General features: G+C 42.9%; 1 protein-coding gene, 1 non-coding gene and 1 pseudogene across 2 annotated transcripts; all 3 read right to left on the reverse strand.

Annotated features, from left to right (window-relative positions):
• Positions 1-523: 523 nt before the first annotated feature.
• On the reverse strand, positions 524-13,526 carry DENR (density regulated re-initiation and release factor). Its single transcript, XM_036823587.1, has 8 exons — positions 13,375-13,526; positions 12,459-12,572; positions 8,576-8,595; positions 7,819-7,903; positions 5,470-5,553; positions 2,336-2,452; positions 1,305-1,444; positions 524-1,196 (listed from the first exon to the last, which is right to left on the reverse strand). Exons 2-8 carry the CDS (start codon positions 12,562-12,564, stop codon positions 1,152-1,154), a joined length of 597 nt encoding a protein of 198 aa, XP_036679482.1. The 5' UTR covers positions 12,565-12,572; positions 13,375-13,526; the 3' UTR covers positions 524-1,151.
• Positions 3,432-3,566, reverse strand: LOC118880456. Its single transcript, XR_005016322.1, has one exon. It is a non-coding gene; the product is annotated as a small nucleolar RNA SNORA70 (small nucleolar RNA).
• A 9,953-nt stretch (positions 13,527-23,479) lies between the features above and the next one.
• On the reverse strand, positions 23,480-24,232 carry LOC118880180 (annotated as a pseudogene).
• Between the last annotated feature and the right edge of the window lie 879 nt (positions 24,233-25,111).

The raw sequence follows: 25,111 nt of genomic DNA on the forward strand, positions 1-25,111 counted from the left end.
AGTCTTCTTTTTAGTTTGTAGCACCTGACGTGAGACCTTTATAAAAACAGATTTTAAATTCATTTAATGTACTCATTAAGATTCACTGTCACTGTTTCTCTTGTAAGAAAAACACATTTTAACTGCTATTTCCCAGACTATATTGAGCAATGGTGTATATTATTTTCAAATGGTTAGAATTTTACATAAATTTATAGCCAGAAAAAGAACTCAGCCTCTCTGGATGCCTATTCACTCAAAACAATGATGAAAATAACGTATGAAATGGATTTGGGTGTCTGACCTCCTACTTAACATTATCAAACACCTTTCCAAGTATTCTTAGAAAATATCTTAAAATATATGCAAATATTCTACCATATGACAAACCATCATTTCTTTAACCATTTCCCAATTGTTCATCTTTATCATTTGCAATTTTTTTATATTATGAGTAGCACTTTGATGAACACCTTCATCCATAGTTTTAAGCAAAACATTATATCTTTAGGATAATGTCAAGAAGTGGGTCAAACAGTGCAGATGGTTTTAAGGCTTTTAATATACTTTACCAAATAATCTCCAGAACAGCTTGATAAACTATTACCAACAATATGTTAATAGGCCCACAAAGTGAACTTGGTTGGTGACAATGAAGCAAATTCAACCACAGATCCATGAGATGCTCAAGCATCTCAAAACTATCACACCAAAGAAGCAAGGAGACAGTTATTACTGGTGATGAAGCCAAATTCAAATTCTTCAAAGTATCACTCAGCTTAACAACCAAAAAAAAAAAAAAAAAAAATCATGATTTGATAAAATCATGATTATTTAAAAATAATCAACAGAAAAGCTTTCCACAGAAAGTCTAATTTTTCCAAAAATAAAAAGTTAAAAAGAAAGAGAAAAGTCAGTACCAAATGACCAAAATTTTTTATTTGACTAAATTCTATTTCATGCATAAGCATGACAGTCTCTCCTGTTTATCAGACTTTGGCAACAAAAAAAAAAAACAAGCAGCCTTGTACAGAACAGTGAAAATGCCAAGGGTGAGGGTAGGCTACAGTTTTACTGTAGGATAAATATATATATATTTTTTAAAAGGCCTCTCTCCCTTTGGCCATATCAACAATCAGTTCAGATCTTTAAATACAGACAAATTTTCAAAATCACTTCTTCACTTCTCCAAGATCTTCAATGCTATCATCATCCACCTGTAAAATAAAAATAATCACATTTCATGAGCTGTGGTTATCAACTAACACAGAAGCAACTTGCTTTAATAACTTATTTCTATAGATGCACATGTTCCAAATACTCACTTCTGGCCATTTTTCCTGAATGACATCAATTATGTCATCTGTAAAGTCTCCCTGAATGATGATTTCATCCTCCCCTGTTACTGAGGCACCACAGGAGAATTTCTGAGCAAAAAACCTTTGTGCTTCTTTAAGATCGATTTCTGTTATTTTAAAAAAGAAATAGCAAGACTATAATTGGAATCATATGTCAAAGATATTTTTCCATCTTGAAACTTAATCTGCATTTTAAATTCATAAAACAGATTGTGTTAATGGATTTCATGTTCCTTTCAGAACAATAATTACAAACTACCCAAAGGCAGTCATCTTAACAATTCAACTTATATTTTTAAGGTCAAATAAAGCCTCAGTACATAAAAATAAGATCACCCACACTATTCCTAACTCATATAGTAAGACCAAAATAAATCCAGGGACACATTAATTCCAACATTACATATACACTTCCAAGTATATGAAGTTCTTTTGGTTATCCCTTTTTACAAAAGAAAAATATACAGCAGAGAAACAAGCCTAATATTTATGATGTGGTCTAGTGACTGTTTTTCACTCCATGTTGTCAAATGAAGGAACCTAATCACCCTGGTTTCACTATTCATTCAAGTTTTCCAGGAAATGAAGGGGCTCTGAAGCAGGACATTCTGCCACTAACCACCTTCCCTCACCCTCTACTGTCATCCCAGAAGGGATAGGTCATTTTGCAACCACTGGGCTACCGAGACTGCAGGGAACAAGGAGCAGTGCTGGTAGACTTCACAGGGAAACCTATCCAGCCCTCCTCATTCTACATAAAACGTGCCCAAACAGAAATTCTGGAAAGGAAAAAGTTAAACCAGTCCCCTGTGCAAAAGATTTTTAAGTTGCTTCAAAACTTGATTTTGAACCTATAGTTAGAAATGCAAAATCTCATTTTGTATCTTCTTAGCAAAAAACAGAACTGTAAAATTTTCATGATACTAGATTAAAAACAGAGAGAATGAAATGAATGAATGTCGTTCACACATTTTAAACATACTTAAGCTTGGACTCACCAAAAGTTGCAAGGCCACACACTCTTGTTACATATTTCTTCTTTGCTCTGGGAATTTTGGCTATCGTAACCTTTTGTGGTACAGTCTTCTTTTTTTGTTTTATTTGACCCCTTCCACCTTTATTTATTAAGAAAGAGCTCAGGATTAGTTGTTCTGTTCTTATCATAAATAGAGAATACTGTCTCTAAATTTATTAACTTTCAAAAGTTATGAAATACTAATTTCTAAAGTTTCTTTTTCTAATACAAAATTAATAAACACATGCATGAGTATTCATTCAATCCACAGTTATTAAGTAGTATGTGCCATGCACCGCACTAAGGGCTGAGGACACAAAGATGAACAGAACAAGAACAGAGTCGCTGCCCTCCAGGGACTCTCAGTCTAGTGCAGGGAGGCAAAAAGTTAAATAAGTACGGCAACCTGATATATACTGTAATAGGATCCACGAATATGGCACTACCACAAGCTTTGCAGAGAATGGCTAACTCGGCTTCCAGAGGACAGGACAAGTTTCCTACAGGAAGTGGCATCTAAGTGCTTGCAGAATAAGAAATGGTCCATTCGAAGGGAGAAGGGCTGGGGAGATATAAAAAGGATATTCCAGGAAAGGGAAACAAGTACAGAGACAAGAAAGGGCATTATATTTGAGAACTACACTTGTCTTTTTGTGTGTGTGTGTGACAGGAAAGTAGGATCTACTGGTGGGCGTAAGGAGGGGACAATGGCACTCAGGAGCGCAGGGCCCGCCATCTGTCCAGGGGCCACGATTAGGGATCTATTTGACCCCACAGCCATCTGGGATGGGCCGGTTTTCTGCCACTATGTTTTCAAATTCATCCATATTAAACTTAGTAAATCCCCAATTCTTGGAGATGTGGATCTTCTGGCAGCCAGTGAACTTGAACTTGGCCCTGCACAGGGCCTCAATCACATACTCCTTGTTCTGCAACTTGGTGCGAATGGACATCACTTGGCCAATGTGACCAAAGTGGACCCTGGCCACTGTGCCCTGGGGCTTTCCAAAGGCACTGCGCATATCTACCCGGAGCCTAGACTGGGGACAGCATGCCAGACGTGAATGTCCACTGGACAGGGCTGTCTCCAAGATCCCTTAGGGCAACCCATACAGCCAACAGGCTGCATACACTACCAAGGAGGCTACTGCTTGCAACCACTGCACACCCGGCCCCAACGGGGAAAAGAGCACAGTCGGCTTAACTGGCTGCAAATACACTTGTGTTGATGAAGGAAGCGTATGGATATGTAAGGAAGCCAGAAAAGCAAAGATTATATACCAGTAATTTAAGGAACAGCACAAGCTCTGTCATCTTATATTGCAAAGAGAAGCCAGTGAACAACTGACTATGCAGGAGTGAAATTACTGATTTACGTTTTGTCAAGATCACCATGCAGTGTGGAGGGTGGGTCTGTGCAGAGCAATGGTAGAGAGGCCACTGCTGAGGCTCCTACATTAGTTCAGGCAGAACTTAATCAAAATCTGAACAAAGCAGTGGCAACAGTAATGGCCACTGGCACAGGATAAACAGAGGAAGAAGAAATGACAGAATTTAGAACTGATTAAGAGGGTCAAAAAGAAAGAATCTAAGACGGGTCTCAGGTTTCTGGCTCAGATGACTGGATAAAAGGTGCTGTTAATAACCAAAAATGGAGAAAACAAAAGATGCAGATTTGGGACTTAGTAAGTTTACTTTGGAAGTGCTGTGTTTGAAGTACCTGTGAGACCACATGCGCATTTCTAGTCTAGAGACGTGGGCGAGGACTAGAGATATAAATTTGGGTACTGTAAGTGTAGCGTGGTGGCAGAAGTTAAGGATGTGGAGGAATCATCCAGGGAGGATATGCAGAATGAGGAGGTAAGTGGGCCGAGGACAGAATCCTGGGAAACACCAATTTTTAAGGGACACAAGGGAGAAGAGAAGTCTGCACAAAAGACTGAGGAGGAGTGAAAGGAGAATGAGGGAGGAAGCACAACACTTCAAGAAGGGAGGGCTCAGATGCTCTTACCACTTAGCAATCACCTAGCCGTCGTGACCCTTGTTAGAGGAGTTTCAGTGGCATGAAAGTCAGGTTAGGATGGACTGAGGAGCAAAGACTCAATGACCGAACTGAAAGGGGGATAGTTAAGTCTAGTCTTATTAAGGAAGTCTGGCTAAGAAGGGAAGGGGGAGAATAGAGCAAAGAAAGATATGAGCTCTTGGGGGAATTTTTTTTTTAATGCAAAGTCCTAAAAAATATTTATAAGCTAATTTTAGTCACGGGGAGAATTAATTCAGGAAGAAGAAACAGGCGGGGACACGATCCAGGGCACAAGGAACTCATTTTAGAAGGAGGAGAGGGCTTCCCTGGTGGCGCAGTGGTTGAGAATCTGCCTGTTAATGCAGGGGACACGGGTTCGAGCCCTGGTCTGGGAAGATCCCACATGCCACGGAGCAGCTGGGCCCGTGAGCCACAACTACTGAGCCTGCGCGTCTGGAGCCTGTGCCCCGCAACGGGAGGGGCCGCGATAGTGAAAGGCCCGCGCACCGCGATGAAGAGCAGTCCCCGCACCACGATGAAGAGTGGCCCCCGCTTGCCGCAACTAGAGAAAGCCCACGCACGAACCGAAGACCCAACACAGCCAAAAAAAAATAAAAATAATAAATAAAGTAGCTATAAAAAAAAATAAAAAATAAAAAAAAAAAAAAAAAAAAAAAAAAAAGGAGGAGAGGTAAACAGGTATGCCTAACAGCTGTAAAAAGAAAAATTCAACTGAGCTGACAGAAGTAATGAGAGAACAAAATCTTAAGTGTCCTCACTCTAATTAAATAGAATACACAGGTATTTTAATAAGGTAACAAAGTTTTTAAGTCATAAACAAGCTGGCTGGATGCTTTTTATGTATATATATGGCAAATGAAGCATATTTTCTTAGATCCAATTTACTGATAAAGCCCAATTCATACGAAATCCAGTCATCCTGAGAACATGATCCTGTATCCCTCTGTATGGTATACACACAGAATTACTGTAACAGGTAGATGTTATTCACTTTGGGAATGCTTTCATTTCTTATTTCTTCAAGCAGAGGGAGGGTATGTTTGTGTAAATCAAATCATGGATTCAGGTCTCACCTCTCTTTTGTTTTTTCTTCTCTTCCTCTTCCCCTGCTGTTCCTTGACCCTCACTAATTCCAGCTTCTTGTTTGGGTGAATTTTCTAGATGTAAAAACAAAATCCAAAAGCATTAACATCACTTCATTACGTTAAAAAAATTACCCTTGAGGAACCTCAAACACATATAAGGTATTTTACCAACAAATGAGTATAACATTTATAATGTAAGCGATTATATTGCTAGATTCCTATCAAGCCTAACTCTGAAGTCATTATGATAAGTATATGGTGATAGAAGACAAAACAAAGTCTTTGATATGTGAGAATCGCCATTTTTTAAGCCACATTAAAGGAGCATAGAACACTCAAGACTCCACAGGAATATTTAGCATCTAAGCGTACTAGTTCTGTTAACAGGAAGTCTGGTCCTGAATATGAAGGTATGTCCTAGGCAAGTCACATTCAGGGCCCACCATGTAGACCGTGACATCAGATGTGAGGGTTCTTATCCAATCACGGACAGCGACTGTGCTGTCTCAGGGGCTGTGTCTCATGGAAACTATCAGAAAATCAAAGCAGCAAATAGTGGGATAACACTGGGTATACGTGACAGGACCGTTTCCAGCCCAGGATTTCCCTTCTCCCTGCTACTGCCTTCATTTTTAACAATCTTGTAAGAGAGGCCGTCAATTTTAGCTAATTGAGGAAATCTGTTCCTCTGCAGTTTCCTTACCTCTGGCAACAGCAACTCCATTCTTCTAGTTGCTTCGGTCAAAAATTTAGCTGCCCCTTTTCCTCACATCCCACATTCAACACATCAGGAGACCCTGTCAGCTGTACCTTGAAAACGTATCCGGAATCTGACCACTTTTCACATCTCCACTGCTACCATTCTAGTCGTTGTCATCCTGACCAGATTAGTGCAGGAGCCGCCTATTTGGTCTCCCTGCTTTGCTGCCTAAGCCTCTCTTCAGTCTATTCTTAACACAGCAGCCAGAGAACTGCTGAAACAGAAGTCAGACCGTATCACTCTTCTGCTCAAACCGCTCCAATAGCTCATCTCACTCAGAGTGAAAGCTGAGACCTGGCATTTAAGCCATGGTCCTTCACTACTTCTCCGACTTCATCTCCCTTCCTTCTCCCCCTCCAGAAACAAAGGCCTCCTTCCTGTTTTTTAAACATGCTGTAAGCGCTGAGTGTTTGCCTCAGGGCCTTTGCACTGGCTGCACCATCTGCTTGGAACGTTGTTCTCCCAGATAGCCAAAGGACTCTCTCCCTAACTTATTTTAGGTCTTTGTTCAAATGCCATCTTTTCAGCAAAATCTTTCAGGGCTACTACCTAAAATTTCAAATTCCCTCCCCAACAATTCTTATCTCTCCATTCCCTGCTTATCCTAATTTAATGTACTTATTTCATTTGTCTTGTTTTACTTATTTTGTCTCTCCCTCTAGAATATAATTTCCAAAGAGTAGGTCTTTTGTTTACTGCTTTATTCTCAGCATCCAATAAGAATGTATAGCATATAGTATGCTTACAAGAAGCAATTTGTTGGACTTCGCTGGTGACAGTGGTTAAGAATCCGCCTGCTAATGCAGGGGACACAGGTTCGAGCCCTGGTCCAGGAAGATCCCACATGCCGCAGAGCAGCTAAGCCCGTGTACCACAACTACTGAACCTGCGCTCTAGAGCCCGCGAGCCACAACTACTGAGCCCGTATGCCACAACTACTGAAGCCCGCGCGCCTAGAGCCCGTGCTCTGCAACAAGAGAAGCCACCGCAATGAGAAGCCCATGAGCCGCAACGAAGAGTAGCCCTGCTCACTACAACCAGAGAAAGTCTGTGCGCAGCAACAAAGACCCAACGCAGCCAAAAATAAAAATAAATTTAAAAAAAAATTTGTTAAATGAATGAAAGAAAATATATGCCCCTAAATCATTTACTCTTCTTTATATAAAAAAGTTAATACTTTGACCTATCCTGTCTCAGAGATAAGACACATGAAGCAGTCTGTGATTTTTTTTTTTTAATTTATTTTTGGTTGTGCTGGGTCTTAGTTGGGGCCGGTGGGCTCCTTAGTTGTGGCTGGTGGGCTCCTTGGTTGTGGCATGCATGTGAGATCTAGTTCCCTGACCAGAGATCAAACCCGAGTCTCCTGCATTGGGAAGCGAATTCTTAACCACTGCACCACCAGAGAAGTCCCACAGTCCATGATTTTATGTAAGGAATTTTAACCCAAGAACTTAAAACAGTTTTAAAGTTAATCGACATAGATAGATATAATTCTGTAATATCCTACTAAACAAATGCATGCTGCATTTGTTTCAGGTATATAGGCTTTGATGAAAGAGGAAAAAAAATGTTCATACCTACAGTAAGTTTTGCAAACTCATTTGGAAAATTCTTCTCTAACCATTGTCTACATTTAGCAACATCAGGCATATATTCACAGTACTGGAGGGGGAAAAAGAAACTGAGTCACAACAGTACATTTTTAATCATTTTAATTAAAAATCATTCCCTGTGCTTGCTATATATAGAATCATAAAACCAACTACTCCCACCTGACATTTTATCCACAGGAAATCTGTATTCAACCAAGAAATGTCCCATAAGAAATTAAAAATTAAGACACCTCCTCACTGTAGCAATTTATTTCCTCTCCAACAAACAGAAAGGCCATTAGAAAAAGGAGGAAACAGACAAAAACGAGCAGGTGTTTTTCTTGCTTTGGGCACCTAGGTGTCTCATTTTCATGACCTACCCTTAGAGCCTGACTTAGAAGCTTATCAACAGAAAGTCTTACACATAATTTATGCTTTCTCTTCTCTGTTTGGATGTTAAATTTTGGCTTTAAGGTTACTCTTGTTTTATTAGCTGACTATTCATGAGTTCCATGCAAAAATCCAACCTATGTATAGCCAAGTGCAAAAGATGCACACATATAACTCAAAGTCTAAAGAAAAATTTGTAGGACCATAAAATTATTCTAAACCAAAGTTCTCTATAAAAGGTTGAAACTCTGCCATCAAATAATAGAAAATGAAAAGTACGAAGTTCCCAAGCTAGCTCTAAAATCAATGACCTCAAATGCAGAAGTTAAAAAAGAATTTTAGAAGGACTTACCTCTGTTGGTAATGAGCAGACTGGGGATGGAGAGAAAAAAAAGATTTGAAAATGTAAATAAATAAATAAATAAGTACACACACACACACACACACACACACACGCACACACACACACACGGCTCATAACAAATTTTATTTTTAATCTGACAAAATGCTTCATTTGTTTTTTCCTATAACTTTTCTGTACCACTTTTCAAATACTACCCCGTGATGCACTTTTTTTTTTTTTTTAGGTAAATGGCCCATGATTAATAGAGATATTATCTTAATTTTTTTTTTTGGATCTAAAGAACAATGTCTCCTTCAGTTGGTAGAACATCAAACTATACTATCTGGCATGTCTTAAGGTTTTACCACAACAACCTCAATGGGTCTGAAACTAAGCTAGGATGGGAACAATTCCCCATACAACAAAGGTTGAATGGAGCTGGTTATTTCTTTTGATAACTTCACCAAAACAGCCGCTACTTTTTATTCATACTAACACATTTACAGACTTCAGTAGCAATTTTGCTACCATTTCTTTGCAATATACTTTTCCTTTTCTTTTTTCATATTATGCTACATAAGACCAAGACCCAGTGAATTTCCTTCCTTAGAAGGAAGGTTGGTTCAATCCTGTCACTGTATAGCCTGCAAAGGCTAAAGGACAAGAAAAACTCAAAGGGTTTCCCAATTTTAACTATAACTCTATTATTGGGTCAACTGCTTATTTTATTTTTATTTTCAAGGTGAGGAATGGAATAGTTCAGTGTGACAACACCTTGAGATTTGTGAGGGAGAGGAGGGGTGGTACACCATTAATAATAACAGCACTTACCATATATTGGGCACATGCCAGGCACTTTGCGATGCTTTATATTATTATGTTCAATCGTCACAACCTTATAAGGTAAGAACTACCACACGTGTATTATGAATGAGAAAAATGAGACTTAGAACAAGTAACTCATTTGTATCCGGTTAGAACAGGATTTGAACCCTGGTCTGTTTCTGAAGGTCATGCTCTTAACCACTAAATTAGACCACACAACATATAAAAGCAGTGCACCTGTGTGCCAGCCCATCATCACTCTTTTACAGATGAAGCCGAAAAAGGTTAAATAGCTTATCCAAGGCCAAAGGTGGCACAGGGCAGAAAACTAGAATCTACCATCTCTATTTCAGTTTAGAGTTCTTTCTACTAAAGCTCTCCTGGTTAACCAGAAGCTCTCTAATCCTCACAGTTCAAGTTCCAATACTAGTAGGTACAGATGTTCAGCCACACTTTCAGGATATAATTATAGGTTAAATACCATTACAGCAGATACTAAAACCATAACACTTAGTACACCATTTCAAATAATATTTGGTTCAGCAAAATTCTAATACAATGAAAAAAGTTGGACAAATATTCCAAATTGCACATTATTTGCTTTTACAGTCTATTTCCCTCCACAAATGATTTACTATTTGTAAACTGTAGCTTTTCAAGGAAAAGACCGAGCAGTCACCAGCTTCACATCACTAACAGTGGAACAACCTGACATTATGCATCTGCTGACATGATGAGATATGATGAACAAAGCCACATCATCCATGAGACCTTCTGCTATGGTCTGAATGTTTGTGTCCCCTCAAAATTCACATGTTGAAATCCTAATGCCCAATGTGATGGTGTTAGGAGATGCAGGCTTTGGGAGTAATATTTCATTTATTCTTCTCAACAGCCCTCTGAAGTAGGTTGTTATCCGTTTTATGGATGAGGGAACTGACCAAGGTCACCAGTGAGTAAATGGCTAAGCCAGGATTCAAACTCAGACTGAATTCAGATTCTGAAGTCTCAATCCTGCAGACATATATCTCCCCAGAAATGACCCCATCCTACTTACCCTTGTTTCTCACTATACTTCAACCAGCATTCTGCTCCAATCAGCCCCTTCTTTTCCCTCTACCCCCTATCTTTTCCCTCGATCTTTAATATGAAGATACCATATTAAACCATGCCCCCATATTTTTCTTATGAATTCATCCACCTTTTCTTGCAAACTCTGCCCATTACCTAAGGTTTCTCACTTCCTCACTTTGCTTTCCTAGCTTCCCTCTGAACAAAGACCCCTCCCTTTCCTGAAACCCTAATTCAAAGCTATGGTCAGTACCATTGAATTTAACATTTAATATTCCCTAAGTGCTTCTCCTACAACTAGACCTCAAACTCTTTGAGGAAAAGGTAATCCTGTCTCCAACCTAGTGCCTGGAATATCAATACAAACTAGGGAGGGAAATAAAAATAAACTTTTCTCAAAAAGGTTAGGTACCTCTGGTCAACACAAAGTATCACTGGGGTGGACTGCATACTTAGTGCAGTTGTTCAAAGCCGTCTTAGGAGTGACCTAAGCACTTGAACAGGATGGCTTTCATATCCTGTATTTCATTAATTCTAATTTTTTTTCATTTTTATAGGGATGCATTCCATAATTATGGCACGTCAATCTAACAATTTTTTCTTTCTTAGTGGAACCTAAAATAATGGTGCACCTTATAACATATGGAATCTTAGATTCGGTGAATTAGGGTACAAAGAACAATAGCTCCTAACTATATCTGACAAACAAGGAGGAATAAACTAAACTAGTATACTTTCCTAATAACAGTAATAATAGCACTTATTGTATTATGTTCTTATGTTAGTTGCTGAACCAGCTTTATAGGAATCATCTGACTTCAGATGTAATCATCATTTTCATTTTACAGACCTTAAGAAACAGACCTCTAACCCTTAGTGAAATCAGGTAACTTGCCCAAGGTCACACAGCTAAAACTAAGCAGGAGCAGCTGGTAATGCCCAAGGTAAGGATGCAAACCCTGGCCCATGACTCCAAAGGCAAACAATATAACCAAATAAGACGAACATCATAACAAGTCTCCATCAACCCTACAAAAAGTTCCCCTGCCTACTCTCTGGGATATTTTACACTCATTTTATTTTATCATCAAAGATAGTCAATAAATGATGAGTTGATACAGTTTTTTAACTCAGTGACATCACCTCTCCTGTAAGTACTGAAGTACTTAAATTCCAGAAGAAATCCCTATCACACTCACAGAATGTAAGGTCCCCGAGCACAGACCTTTCCTGACTTATTCATTATTCAGTCCCCAGCATCTAAAACTCTGCTAGGCACATAGTAAGTGGCCAAAAATATTTACTAAAAAAAACAATATTTACTTGCCCTTTTACTTTACTGTCTTACGTCTTCAGATTTTTCTAAACCTTTCCAAGATGCTAGTAAAATTAGAGTATTTCCAATTCACAAATATTTCTGGATTGAAAATGAGGAAAAACACTCAAAGGGAAAAAAATCTTGATTTACATTTTATTAATCAAACCAAGAACACTTTCCCAAGACTGTCCTACTACCCATCACTCCAACCTCATGATCTTCCACTCATTATTGACACCATTCCTATACTACACACTATACTAATAAAAAGCTGCTTATTTCTCCACAGACAAGCTTTTTCTTGCACAGCTATTCACTTCATCCGGGATGCCTTTCCCCACTCCCTCAACCAATCCTTCTCATCCCTTAAGATTCAATATCTTCCAAGAAGCCCACCTTTAATAGCCAGACTAGCAAGTAGCATTAGGCTGGAATAATCTATTTACATATCTCTATTCTAACCGGACTGTAAACTTCTCCAGGCCAAGTAACAAGACGCAAGTCACACAGGTTGGGAAAGGTCTGTTAATCCATGCCTCCTCTTCCCCAACTCCCAATTAAAGATTCACCAAATGACAAAGATGAAAAAACTACTAGGACCAAACCAATGTGAAACCATTTATCACAACGCATAAAAATACAGTGAGTAAAAGCCATTTTCTGCCTTCCAACACTTGCCTCCGCAGTAAAGGACTCGAAGTGGGTAATCTGCATCTAACTTGGTATTGCTCCTCGGGTCTCCTTTGCAGTCATGCCCACCGGATTCAGAAATGTCAGCAGCCATTTCAAAACCTGTAAGCAAGGAAAATAACACATCTTCACTATTTTGGACCAAGACGCCCAGAGAAGCTGTGTTCAGGTGTAGTCCGGCCTCCTCCTACTAGAAATCCCCCCACCCCGAATCTGTTTCAATTCTTTGCTGAATGAGAGATACAAGCTGCATTAGGATTCATAAAATATATGAGTAATTCTGGGCACACCATTTTCCAGGTCTGCAGGGAAGCAAGTGACAACAGTGAGACTCGCAGCAAATGGCCCACGACAACTAGGGGGAGGAGGGCACTAGTGGAAGAGGACGCAATGGGGAAAAAGATGGGGAGGGTGAACTCGGTAGGGACAGGGCAAAAGGTCTGGGGGATGATCTGGAAAGGATGCAACAAACTGCAACAACAGGGAAAGGCCACAAAGCAGCTGAAGAGGCTGGAAACGCCTACGAAGAAGGAAGGGGTGGGTCGCCGGAGGTGCCCAGAGGGCAGGGTGTGGGGTGGGCTAGAGGCCAAGGGAGGGACGCGTTAAGAGTCACGGAAGGGAAAGGGAGTGGGAGGGGGCGGGGAGGCCAGAGTCTGAGGATAGAAAATGCGGGCAAAAGAACCAAGAAGGGGCAGAATGTAAGAGCACTGAGGCGACGACAAGAGCGGCCAGGTGTGAGGGCGCGACCTGAGGCGAAGGGGCAACCCCGGGGACACCAGAACGGCCCATGTGGGCGGGGGTGTGGAGACGCCCGGCCCGGCCCCCTTCCGCCGGGGAGCACCTCAGCTTCCCCCACGCTCTCTACGAGCTTCTTGGAAGCGGGAGAGGCACGAGGGGTCATTACCCAGGCGGTCGCACAGCCTCCGCCGCCTCCGCGCCCGCCACTACCGCCAGCTGAAACGACACATGCGACTCCTCTTCCCCGGCCAGAGCCGCCCGAAAGCCCGTCTGCCAGCCGCGGTCCCGCGAGACAATAAACCTTATCGCGAGATTCAGTCTCCGCTGGGCGGCTGTCGCGAGAAGCTCGAAGGCGGGGGCGGAGAGGAATTGGGGAGCATGCGCGTTTCGCTCAGGGGCGGAGCCAAGCAGCCTAGAGGCTGACAGCCAGTAGGCGGTGCTCGTTACCTATGGGAGAGGAGGGGTGGTCCGTGGTCGGCGCCCGGAAGGGGACGCTGTTTAGAGAGTGGAGACATGCATCTAAATCAGCAATGACTCATTATTTTGAGTCGGAGAACGTGGCCCTTGGGGTCTGGGGTGCATCCTGGAGACCTGACTGACCTCCAGCCTGTTGGATAAGTCTTTCCTATCCGGGGAGATTGCAGCTGGAAAAGGCGTTTGGTTTCATTTCAACACAGTACCCTACATTGGAGGAATTCTTTTTAAAAAGACAGTATCAACGCAATTTACATTTTTCTCATCGCCCCACAGTCTCACCACCCTAACAACTGTTTTCACAGCTTCCTAGTGTTTATCGATCTTTATATGTGCTGTGAATTGGAATTAATCTCTCCCATGTGAGTGTTGACTAAAAAACTGCACAACCTAAAAGTTGAGATTTATGTTTGATTCGGCAGGAATTTTTAGGACTTCAAGCCCGGGAGGCATCATCTCAAGTAACCCTGAGAGAACTGCTGCAAGGAGGAAAGGGGGCAAGCCAGCATATATAGGAGTTCTACAACCAAGGGCAGGTAGTCTGAACATCAAAAGATTATTGTTAATTAAAGAAAACCAGGTATGTCTAGTTAAGGAATTTGGCGCTTTTCTCTGTATGGGAAGATGCAAGAGTCTGGGCTCACTGAAATCATTCCTTTGATATGCACCTCAGCTATCTGGGGCCAGCATCCTGTGTTTTCACATCCTGAGTTTCCTCAGGGCTCACCGTAGGGAGTGGCTGCAGTCTGATGGTTGCTAGACAGCAGGTAGGCAGGTGTTCTTTTGCTTCCTGAGTTCCCTCAGGGTTCACCAGCTCACCGTCTGGTGGTGGCTGCAATCGCTGATGACTGTGAAATCCTTTGTTTAAATATTCCATTTATCAGAGACTTCAGAGAAGAGGCCACAGTCTCCGGTGTAGATTATGCCGGATGGCTTCGTGTGCAGTTTTGAGCAGAAAATTTAAGGGTGGTAGTGGTGGTGGCAGAGAAGTTTGCAAAGGAAGGAGGGGAATGAGGCAGATATGAGTGGAGGATAAAGCAAAATAGAAAAGAACAACCTCCACCATCTACAAAGCTCTTTTTGGTCACCGTTTCCCTAACTCTCATAGCTCTGCAAGTGTTGTAGTGTTATTCCCATTTCACAAATGGGACTCAGGCTGAGGATAGATATGAAGGGTTTTTCCCAAAATGAAACCACTAAATGGAAGCAAAGCTAAGACACACCATGTGCGAAAACCTGACGATAAATGGAATATTTCCTGTCACATCGGTAGAGAAAGGCTGTCACAGTCATCAGCGATTGCAGCCACCACCAGATGGTGAGCTGGTGAACCCTGAGGGAACTCAGGAAGCAAAAGAACACCTGCCTACCTGCTGTCTAGCAACCATCAGACTGCAGCCACTCCCTACGGTGAGCCCTGAGGAAACTCAGGATGTGAAAACACAAGATACTGGCCCCAGATAGCTGAGGTGCATATCAAAGGAATGATTTCAGTGAGCCCAGACTCTTGCATCTTCCCATACAGAGAAAAGCGCTAAATTCCTTAACTAGACATATCTGGTTTTCTTTAATTAACAATAATCTTTTGATGTTCAGACTACCTGCCCTTTGTTACAAAACTTCTGTATAACCTGCCTCCCCCCTTTACCTTCTCGGAGCAGTTTCTCAGAGCTATCTGAAACGCTGTCTCCCGGGCTGCAGTCCTCATTTTGCCCCAAATAAAACTTAGCTCGCAACTCTCACGTTGTGCATTTTTTTAAGTCAGTATCTTTCTTAAATAAAAGAGGGGGTTCCCCCCTCTCACAAAAGAGAGTCAATTCTAAATGACATTCATGAAAGAAGATCTTGTTCCAGAGCCTATTTGATTCCAGTAATAATATCTTCCATTTGCTGATACTCACCTCCCACTATGTGCCAAGAACCTGCTCATTTGGAGATAGAGTCCAGGTGGATTCATTTCACAAAACTTTCTTGGGTTCTTACCATGTGCCAGGCACTGTGCTAGGCACTGGGGAACACAGTGAACAAGAGACAAAACCCCCAATCTCACTGAACTTAACAGTCTTAGTTACAAAATCCCTACAAAGTAAGGATTGTCTCTAATTCCCAGGTGGATGGTAAAATGGAAGCTCAAAGATGGGATGAATTAAGTTCACCTATTCTTAAGATCACACAGCTAATAGCATGTTATTGATCTTAAGACACACATTTTTCACATTTTCACATCTTTCATATTGTCACTGAGTACAAGCTCGCCCCGCTCGCCACACGACAGGCCAATAAATCGGAGACGAGGTGTTGAGGCAGGGAATACGACTTTATTCTGAAAGCCGGCAGACTGAGAAGACAGCAGACTACAGTCTCAAAATAACCATCTTATTGGGGTTTGGAGGCCAGTTTATTTTACAGAACAGAGAGTGGGGAGGAGATGAGGAAGTAAAGTGAAAAGGCCATAAGATTTGCAAATGTCCCCTGGAATGGCCAGCCTGAGGGAGGGGATGTGTTAATTTCTTCTTTCTTGCAGCCATCCACAGGTGGACAGGGGCCGGACGTTTCCCTGAACAAAGGCACTTTGGTTTAACAGTCATGCAAAGGGGCAGGGTTCCCTGAGGCAGGCCATTGTGTATAGATAGTATCCTTTTAGTGAACAAAAGCAGCAGAAAGCAAAGGTTAAAGTAAAAGAAACAGGTCCAACTTGTAGTCAGATTTGGCTCTTCCCTGTTACAATATCAAGATGCTTTGCAATGGATGGAGTCTTAGCACTGTGGCATAGTTTATTTGGCAGCATTTTTCTCTCAGTGATGCATAAAATAATGCTGCATCTTACAACCAACGGCATCTTAGATGTGATGAAATATGGATAAGTGGCCAGTCCTGTGTAGTAGACCCAATGTCCTCAGTTCTTTCCCTCACCCTTTTCCTGCTCTGCTTTGTAGGGAAGGGGGTGCTGATCCCTATGACTGAATGCCCAGGCTTTCCTGTTCCTGAGCTTCCATCTAGGTTAAACTAATGGGAAACAGCAGTGAGACCTCCCCACCCCCTTAAGCAGCCTCTCTGGCAGTAGGTAGCTGGTTCTCCCCCTGCATTGTTTAGGGATCCCAGCCCCTGGGCTCCTGTAACATAGTGCCCTCCCTGGATCTAGTCTCTAGCCCACCAGTGGTGATCGATGGATTCTTGCTACTGCTGATCTCCGAGTTGCCTCACCACCTCTGTTTAGCTTTTCAACAGTTCCATTCCCCGTGTTACCAATCCCCTGAATGAAATTCTCCTCTGCTTTAAATGCTTAGATGGGGTTCTGTTTTCTCGGTGTACTCTGCCTGACATTGCTGGCATTCAAACCCAGAGCTACACTTCCTAGCGCACACGTCACAACCTGTCAGCAATCAGGTACTAAAAGGAGGGACAACCCATTAAATAAAGAAACAACCGTGGTTTCTCATCAGGAAGCCACAGACCCCGAGAGGCAGTGGAATGATTGCAAAGAATACAGGAATCCAGTTGAGGACCAAGGACCGTCAGGAAATTGACTAAATAGCTTTCAGGCTTAAGTGTTACTATTTTTCTAGCGTAAGTTACAGTTTTGTTCCAATGAAAGTCCAAAAGTTGAATCTGATCGGGTTGTTTCCAATCGTGTCCACTCCTAAATCAATCACCATAACTAGACAAGCCCTGAGTTAAAAGTGTCCATTTTTGGAGCTGGGTTTGGAGAGTGGAGACAGGGTACATCCCAAAGGAAATTTGAGGAACTATAAATAGAAGAGGGAATGATGCTGAAGTATCAAAACCAACAGATGTTTACTCCAGCCATCCTCATACATGTGCTAAAAATTATTTTAAAATCTAATGCCCTAGGGACTTACCTGGTGGCGCAGTGGTTAAGAATCCGCCTGCCAATGCAGGGGACATGGGTTCGAGCCCTGGTCCGGGAAGATCCCACATACCGCGGAGCAACTAAGCCAGTGTGCCACAACTACTGAGCCTATGCTCTAGAGCCCGCACGCCACAACTACTGAAGCCCGCGCACTTAGAGCCTGTGCTCTGCGACAAGAGAAGCCACCGCAATGAGAAGCCCGCGCACTGCAACAGAGAGTAGCCCCCACTCGCCGTAACTAGAGAAAGCTTGCGCACAGCAACAAAGACCCAACGACGCCAAAAAAAAACTAGTGCCCTTAACACATCAAGTGGGTGTATAGGTGAGGCAGACTTCCTTACTAACAGAATCCTGTGTTGCTGGAGATAGCAGTGTGTCCAGCTAAAGATACTTGATTTCCCAGCCTCGCATGCAGTGAAGGAGGCTATGTGATGCGGTTCTGGTCAATGAGATGTAGGTGGATGCTGAGATAGGGCATGCCTTCTCTTGGGAAACATTGTGAAAGATTTTTAAATGGACAAAAAAGAATGCTGGGTGTCCTATTTATCATTCTGTTTAGTGTTATCTTTCATTGTCTTTGAGCTATTTTACAATTTTGTAAGTTGTAGAAAACTGATAGTAATGCAGTTTGCTCTTGTCCATAGAGATGCAAATGACTTTTGTCTGGTGGAGCTCTAATTGATTATTTCTCTGTTGACTAGTTTTCCATCTACTTGTAAATTCATTTCAGCATTTCTTTTTTTCTTTTTTAAAAATTTATTTATTTATGGCTGCGTTGGGTCTTTGTTGCGATGTGCAGGCTTCTCATTGTGGTGGCTTCCCTTGTTGTGGAGCACAGGCTCTAGGCTCGCCATCTCTAGAGCGCAGGCTCAGTAGTTGCGGTGCACGGTCTTAGTTACTCCACGGCATGTGGGATCTTCCCAGACCAGGACTTGAACCCGTGTCCCCGGCATTGGCAGGTGGATTCTTAACCACTGCGCCACAAGGGAAGTCCTGTTAATATGTTTTGTTTTGTTATTTTTGGCTGCGTTGGGTCTGCATTGCTGCGCGGGGGCTTTCTCCAGTTGTGGAGAGGCGGGGCTACTCTTTGTTGCGGTGCATGGCTTCTTACTGCGGTGGCTTCTCTTGTTGCAGAGCACGGGCTCTAGGCACGCAGGCTTCAGTAGTTGTGGCTCGTGGGCTCTAGAGTGCAGGCTCAGTAGTTGGGGCACACGGGCTTGGTTGCTCCACGACATGTGGAATCTTCCCAGACCAGGGCTTGAACTCGCGTCCTCTGCATTGGCAGGTGGATTCTTAACCACTGCACCACCAGGCAAGTCCTCATTTCAACATTTCTGATTGCTTATGTATGTGGATATGATTGCCTATGTGTGTATGTTTTTTAAAATTCTCCTTTGAATTGGTTTTCACATCTACTAATTCCCTTATTAATTAAGAAGTGAAATAAAACCTTTAACACATGTTTATTTATAATTGGATTAGTCATGCTTTTTTATTTCCACGCCACGCAGCTTACAGGATCTTAGCTCCCCAACCAGGGATTGTACCCAGGCCCCCAGTGAAAGTGCAAGTCCTGACCGCTGGACTGCCAGGGAATTCCCTATTTAAAAAAAAAAAAAAAATCGCTAACACTTCTCAAATAAAAAGGCGAGGCCTCATTTAAAAACAAAAGAAAACAAAACAAAAAAACCCTTGAGGGCTTCCCTGGTGGCGCAGTGGTTGAGAATCTGCCTGCTAATGCAGGGGACACGGGTTCGAGCCCTGGTCTGGGAAGATCCCACATGCCACGGAGCAGCTGGGCCCGTGAGCCACAACTACTGAGCCTGCGCGTCTGGAGCCTGTGCCCCGCAACGGGAGGGGCCGCGATAGTGAAAGGCCCGCGCACCGCGATGAAGAGCGGTCCCCGCACCGCGATGAAGAGTGGCCCCCACTTGCCTCAACTAGAGAAAGCCCTCGCATGAACCGAAGACCCAACACAGCCAAAAATAAAAAAAAAAATAAAAAAAAAAAAAAAAAAAAAAAAAAAAAAAAATGGGTTGCATTCTTTAAAAAAAAAAAAAAAAAAAACCCTTGACTTTTCCGTCTTCTTTCCAACTGAAACATGAACATAAGCCATCTTGCAACCGTGAGGACGGATTACAACCATCTTGCAAGCCTGAGAATGCAGGTGCATGTGCTAAGGATCTTGGACTGGAAACATAAATAGCCTGTGCTCTGGATAGCACTGCTGACTCACCATATCAGCTCCTGACTATCCTCCTTCCAGAGCTTCCTACTGTGAAAGACAAACACTCCCCATCCCTACCCCCGCCCCCCCACCCCCAGACTGTTTAAACTAATACACTAGGGCTTTCTATTATACCAATACTACAGAATGCATTCCTAAATGATACTACCAGGAAGCCAGGTATTTCTGAGACCCGCCTGGGACCTGGGACCCTTTGCTGCAGTGCTGCAACGCTTGCACCTGGACAAACCTCTCCTCCAGCAACAAAATGCAAAGAAACTATAAGGGAGGGACTTCCCTGGTGGTGCAGTGGTTAAGGATCGGCCTGCCAGTGCAGTGAACACGGGTTTGAGCCCTGGTCTGGGAAGATCCCACATGCTGCGGAGCAACTAAGCCTGTGCACCACAACTACTGAGCCTGCGTTCTAGAGCCCACCAGCCACAACTACTGAGCCCGCGTGACACAACTACTGAAGCCCACGCTCCTAGAGCCTGTGCTCTGCAACAAGAGAAGCCACCGCAATGAGAACCCTGCGCACCACAGTGAAGAGTGGCCCGTGCTCGCTGCAACTAGAGAAAGTATGCACACAGCAACTTAGACCCAATGCAGCCAAATAAATAAATAATAAAAATTTTTAAATAAATAAAATGAGCTCTCTAAAAAAATGTGCTCATTAAAAAAAAAAGAAGAAACTATAAGGGACTGAAAAATAACTGCAGGTACGCACAGTTGGGGCAAATTCTGGACAAAAGATACAAAAAGACCAAAAAAAAATCCCAACTGCCACTTCTGAAGAGCTGGGAGCAGAAACAGGGTGTCCGGGAGCAAAAGCAGGGTACTGCACATGCCCCCTGCCCTCAGCACCACCTAAGGGGTGGGCAAAAAACCTCAGTCACCCCTCCAGCCAGACCCCTGGACACACCCCTACCCTCACCCCATATAAGGAACCCGCTCACCTCCCACTCCGGGAGTGAGCAAGCAAGGGAAACTGTTAATTGTTCTTGCTTCCCCTGCTGCAGGAGCCCTAGTAAAGCCTTGCCTGAATTTCTTGTGTGGCCTCTGATCAATTTCTATTGATTGGGGAAGGCCAAGAACCCTGGTGGGTATCATTTCCTTTAACACAAGAGGGGAACCCATGGTCCAGCAAAGCATGTGTGAAGGAAGGGGACAAAAGTTGAGACCTGGCTAAGAGACAATGGGGAAGTGATGTGAGACCTGTCATTCAGATGAAGCATGGAGGAAGCAGCATTTTGTCACTCATTTTCTGAGAATGATTTCGGACGCACTCAGCAGTAAGCGGCAGCTTGCATCAAGCAACAGCGAACAGTAGCTAGAAGCAAGATCTTAGTTCCTGGACCCAGGGTCCTAACCACTAGACCACAGGGGCCAGCGGCTAGGACCTGGATCCCTAGTTCTTGCCTGTCTTGTCAAGAATGAATTCAGGCAAGGAGGCAGAAGGTAAAGAGAAAAGTAAGAAGTTTATTGGAAAAGCAAAGTACACACGGAAAGACGTACACACAGAAAGAGAGACGCACGGGTGAACTCAGAGAGAGAGACGTGCTTTGGGGAAGTTTAAATCCTTTATAAAGGGGCAGTTTTACGGGTCTTTTGTCTTCCTTCTCTCCAATCATCTTGTTTTGTCCCCACTGGCTAAATTGTCTCAGGAAATGCAAACAGAAGTCTAGTTGTAAGTATCCGGCCTGAAGCCCACTTTTTTCTGCCTCATGAAAAGTTAAGCAGGAGGCCAGTTGTAAATGTCTAACCTGGGGCCCATCTATCTCCTGCCTCAAGAAGACTTCTGTCAAAGAGAATGAAAGCGTCTGCCCTGGGCTCCCTGAATGAGAAGTGACTTCTTACCACACGTGATGCTTTGTCATAACATCATCTATTTTCTCAGGAAATCATGGGTTTTATTTTTCCACTCTTGGGGCTGGCTTGGCCCTTAGCCAGACATTTTCTTTCATCTGGTTCTTTCTGGGCATTTTCAAGATGGTCACTTGGGGCAGAGTGGATATTTGTTGACTGTCTTTCTAGCATCTTCTCTCTGTAAAAGGTCCATCTTGGCTTGGAAGTGTTCATCTCCTCCCCACACTCGACCCATGTGGTCCGATCAAACCGTCACAACACCCCCATTCAGAGGTGGAGCCTGTGACCCAGGTCTAAGGCAATCAGCACATGGTGTCCTGCTGGTAAAAGCGATTAACTGATTCAAGGGTAGATCAATCAGAGTGAATCCCAGCACACTTTTGAAGGAGCTTCTAGAAAAGAGGCTCTCTCTTTCCCACTGGACTTGAGTCTCAGAGGATTCACACTAGAGCTGCTGGCAGCGATCTTGTCACCATGTGGGGTTTTTTGTTTGTTTGTTTTTTGTTTGTTTACTTATTTATTTATTTGGCTGCGTCGGGTGTTAGTTCCCTGATCATGGATCGAACCCAGGCCCCCTGCGTTGGGAGCACAGCATCTTAACCACTGGACCACCAGGGAAGTCCCACCCCGCTGTGGTTTGAGAATAAAGTCAATATGGAGAGCAGATTTGAGAGACAGAGAATCCAGCCACATCTGAGGTCAGCCTTAACCCTCAACTTTTCTGGATAAAAGTCAACACATTCCCATTTTTGCTCAGGCCAGTTTGAACTGGAATGTCATTTTCAAATTAGTTCTGATGGACACATAGGGTTAGGGCTAGTGCAGCCCTTACAGGGGTTTGTTAAGACCTGTTCTACCCAATGTTTCCTAACATTTTCCCCCCACTGTGATATACCCAATGGATTTTATGCCCTTGCAGAGCACAATCTCATAAACAAATCTACATTTTGATGACACCTCCAAATGACTGCAAGGATGTAAATCATTATAATAATTTGTGATTTTCGCAACTAATTACAATACACACATAAGGTAGGTGGCCATGGACTATGGCAGATTAAAAGGGTTGTTGTTTGATTCCTTTCTTTCCCCCTCAAGAAGGCATTTTGGAGTTCTTAGAACAAGGCCCAGTCCAAAGAGAAATACAGGGCTAACCTTCAATCTGTCTCATCTGCTTAAGTAAATAAAATTTTAAACTCTAATACTTCCATATTAGCAATAAATTACCAGACACATGCCATACATGAAACTGAATTCAGGGAATTCCCTGGTAGTCCAGTGGTTAGGACTCCTCACTTTCACTGCAGGGGGCACGGGTTCAATCTCTGGTTGGGGAACTAAGATCCCACAAGTCGTGTGGTGTGGCCAAAAAAAGTAAATAAGTAAGAAATAAAAACTGATTTCAACATACCAGTGGATCGAGACACACATGGATGAGAACTGACAAGTGAATTGGGCTCAGTTTATTCCCAAGCTACATGAACTATCTTCAAAACTAATACAATTTTCATCTGTTAGCTCTGGTCTAAATTGAAAACATTTATTCTTTTCTGAAAAGAGAGTTTGTATTTGTCACCTTTCTCTCTTGAAGGACAGATAGCCTTTGAGAATTATTTTCTCAAGGGCAAGATGGTACCTTTCGCTTGGATCTTTGATGTTTAAACTGGTTTAGAAAAAAACATACTTTTAAATTAATACAGTATTTATTTGTCTTTTCTCTGTCAAACCCTGAGCCAACCAATTTCCCTAGGCTGCCTGGGGAGGTATAGGAAAAGGAACATACAGGGCAGAGAAACACAGGAGAAAGAACTATAGGAGGTGGAGACAGCTCCTTCACATGGTAAAGAGGATGAGAAAGGCCACCATCAGGCAAAAGGTCCCCATCGCCTCCGAGAGGGCAAAGGCCAGAATGGTGTAGGAGAAGAGCCGTTGCTTCAGAGAAGAGTTCCTGGCATAACCAATGATGAGGCTCCCGAACAGTCCTGATTCCAGCCCCAGAACCAGCCACCTACCGTGGCCGCCTCAGGTCCAGTGAACTTGGCTGCTGAGTTGATGTCCCTTGAAATGGCACTGAAATGTATATGTATAACTGAATCAGGGACTTCCCTGGCGGTCCAGTGGTTAAGACTCTGCGCTTCCACTGCAGGGGGCGCGGGTTCAATCCCTGGTCGGGGAACTGAGATCCCACATGCCGTGCTGCGCGGCCAAAAAACAAAATAAATAAAAGAGTAAACGGGGATTCTTGTACCATCTTTGCAAAAAAAAAAAGAATAACGGAATCACTTTGCCGTACACCTGAAACTAACACAACATTGTTAATCAACTATGCTCCAACATAAGATAAAAAGTTAAAAAAAAAAGCTGGGGGGCACTGGTTTGGAAGCTGCTGCTAAGAGTAAGCGAAGTCAGGGGACATGGGGCTGCCAAGCTGCTGAGGGTCTCATCTGTCAGCGTCTCTGTTCATTTCAGCACCACTGCAGACAGCGATGGGCTCAGTAGCTTAGAGGTTCTCCTGACCTAGAAGGAGGTGGAGACAAACGTGCAAATGTACATTTTCAGGGGATGAAAAGCTGTGGCAGGAGAGCTGCTCCCAGTGCAGAGAGACAGAGAGCTAGAGAAAAAAAAAATTTTTTTTATTGAAAAAATTTTAAGAATCCAGGATTGGATTCCAGTTTCAGGAATAGCTGGATTCTAGAGATAAAATAACATACTCAAGAATCTACCTCTCTCAGGGGCTTCCCTGGTGGCGCAGTGGTTAAGAATCTGCCTGCCAATGCAAGGGACACAGGTTTGAGCCCTGGCCCGGGAAGATCTCACATGCCGCGGAGCAACTAAGCCCGTGCGCCACAACTACTGAGCCTGCACTCTAGAGCCCGCGAGCCACAACTACTGAGCCCACGTGCCACAACTACTGAAGCCTGTGCGCCTAGAGCCCGTGCTCGGCAACAAGAGAAGCCACAACAATGAGAAGCCCGTGCACCGCAATGAAGAGTAGCCCCTGCTCGACACAACTAGAGGAAGCCCACGCACAGCAACGAAGACCCAACGCAGGCAAAAATAAATAAATAAATAAATAAATAAATTTATTTAAAAAAAAAAAGAATCTACCTCTCTCAAAGGATTGGGAGCCTGGGATTAGCAGATGCAAACTAGTATATATAGGATGGATAAACAACAAGGTCCTACTGTACAGCACAGGGAACAATACTCAATACTCTGTGATAAACCAGAATGGAAAAGAATATGAAAAAGAATATATGTATGTATAACTGAGTCACTTTGCTGTACAGCAGAAATTAACATGACATTGTAAATCAACTATACATCAATACAATTTTTTTTTTTACAACTACTTCTCTCAGAAAATTATAAAGCAAAAGTGAAAAGTGCTTATGCTTGATACTTCTGGGTACAGGTAGGGGAGTTACTTTGTACTATTCTCGTAGCTTTTCTGTAAGTTTGAAA

This window comes from Balaenoptera musculus, chromosome 14, assembly GCF_009873245.2.
Source record: "Balaenoptera musculus isolate JJ_BM4_2016_0621 chromosome 14, mBalMus1.pri.v3, whole genome shotgun sequence".
NCBI classification, from domain to species: domain Eukaryota; kingdom Metazoa; phylum Chordata; class Mammalia; order Artiodactyla; family Balaenopteridae; genus Balaenoptera; species Balaenoptera musculus.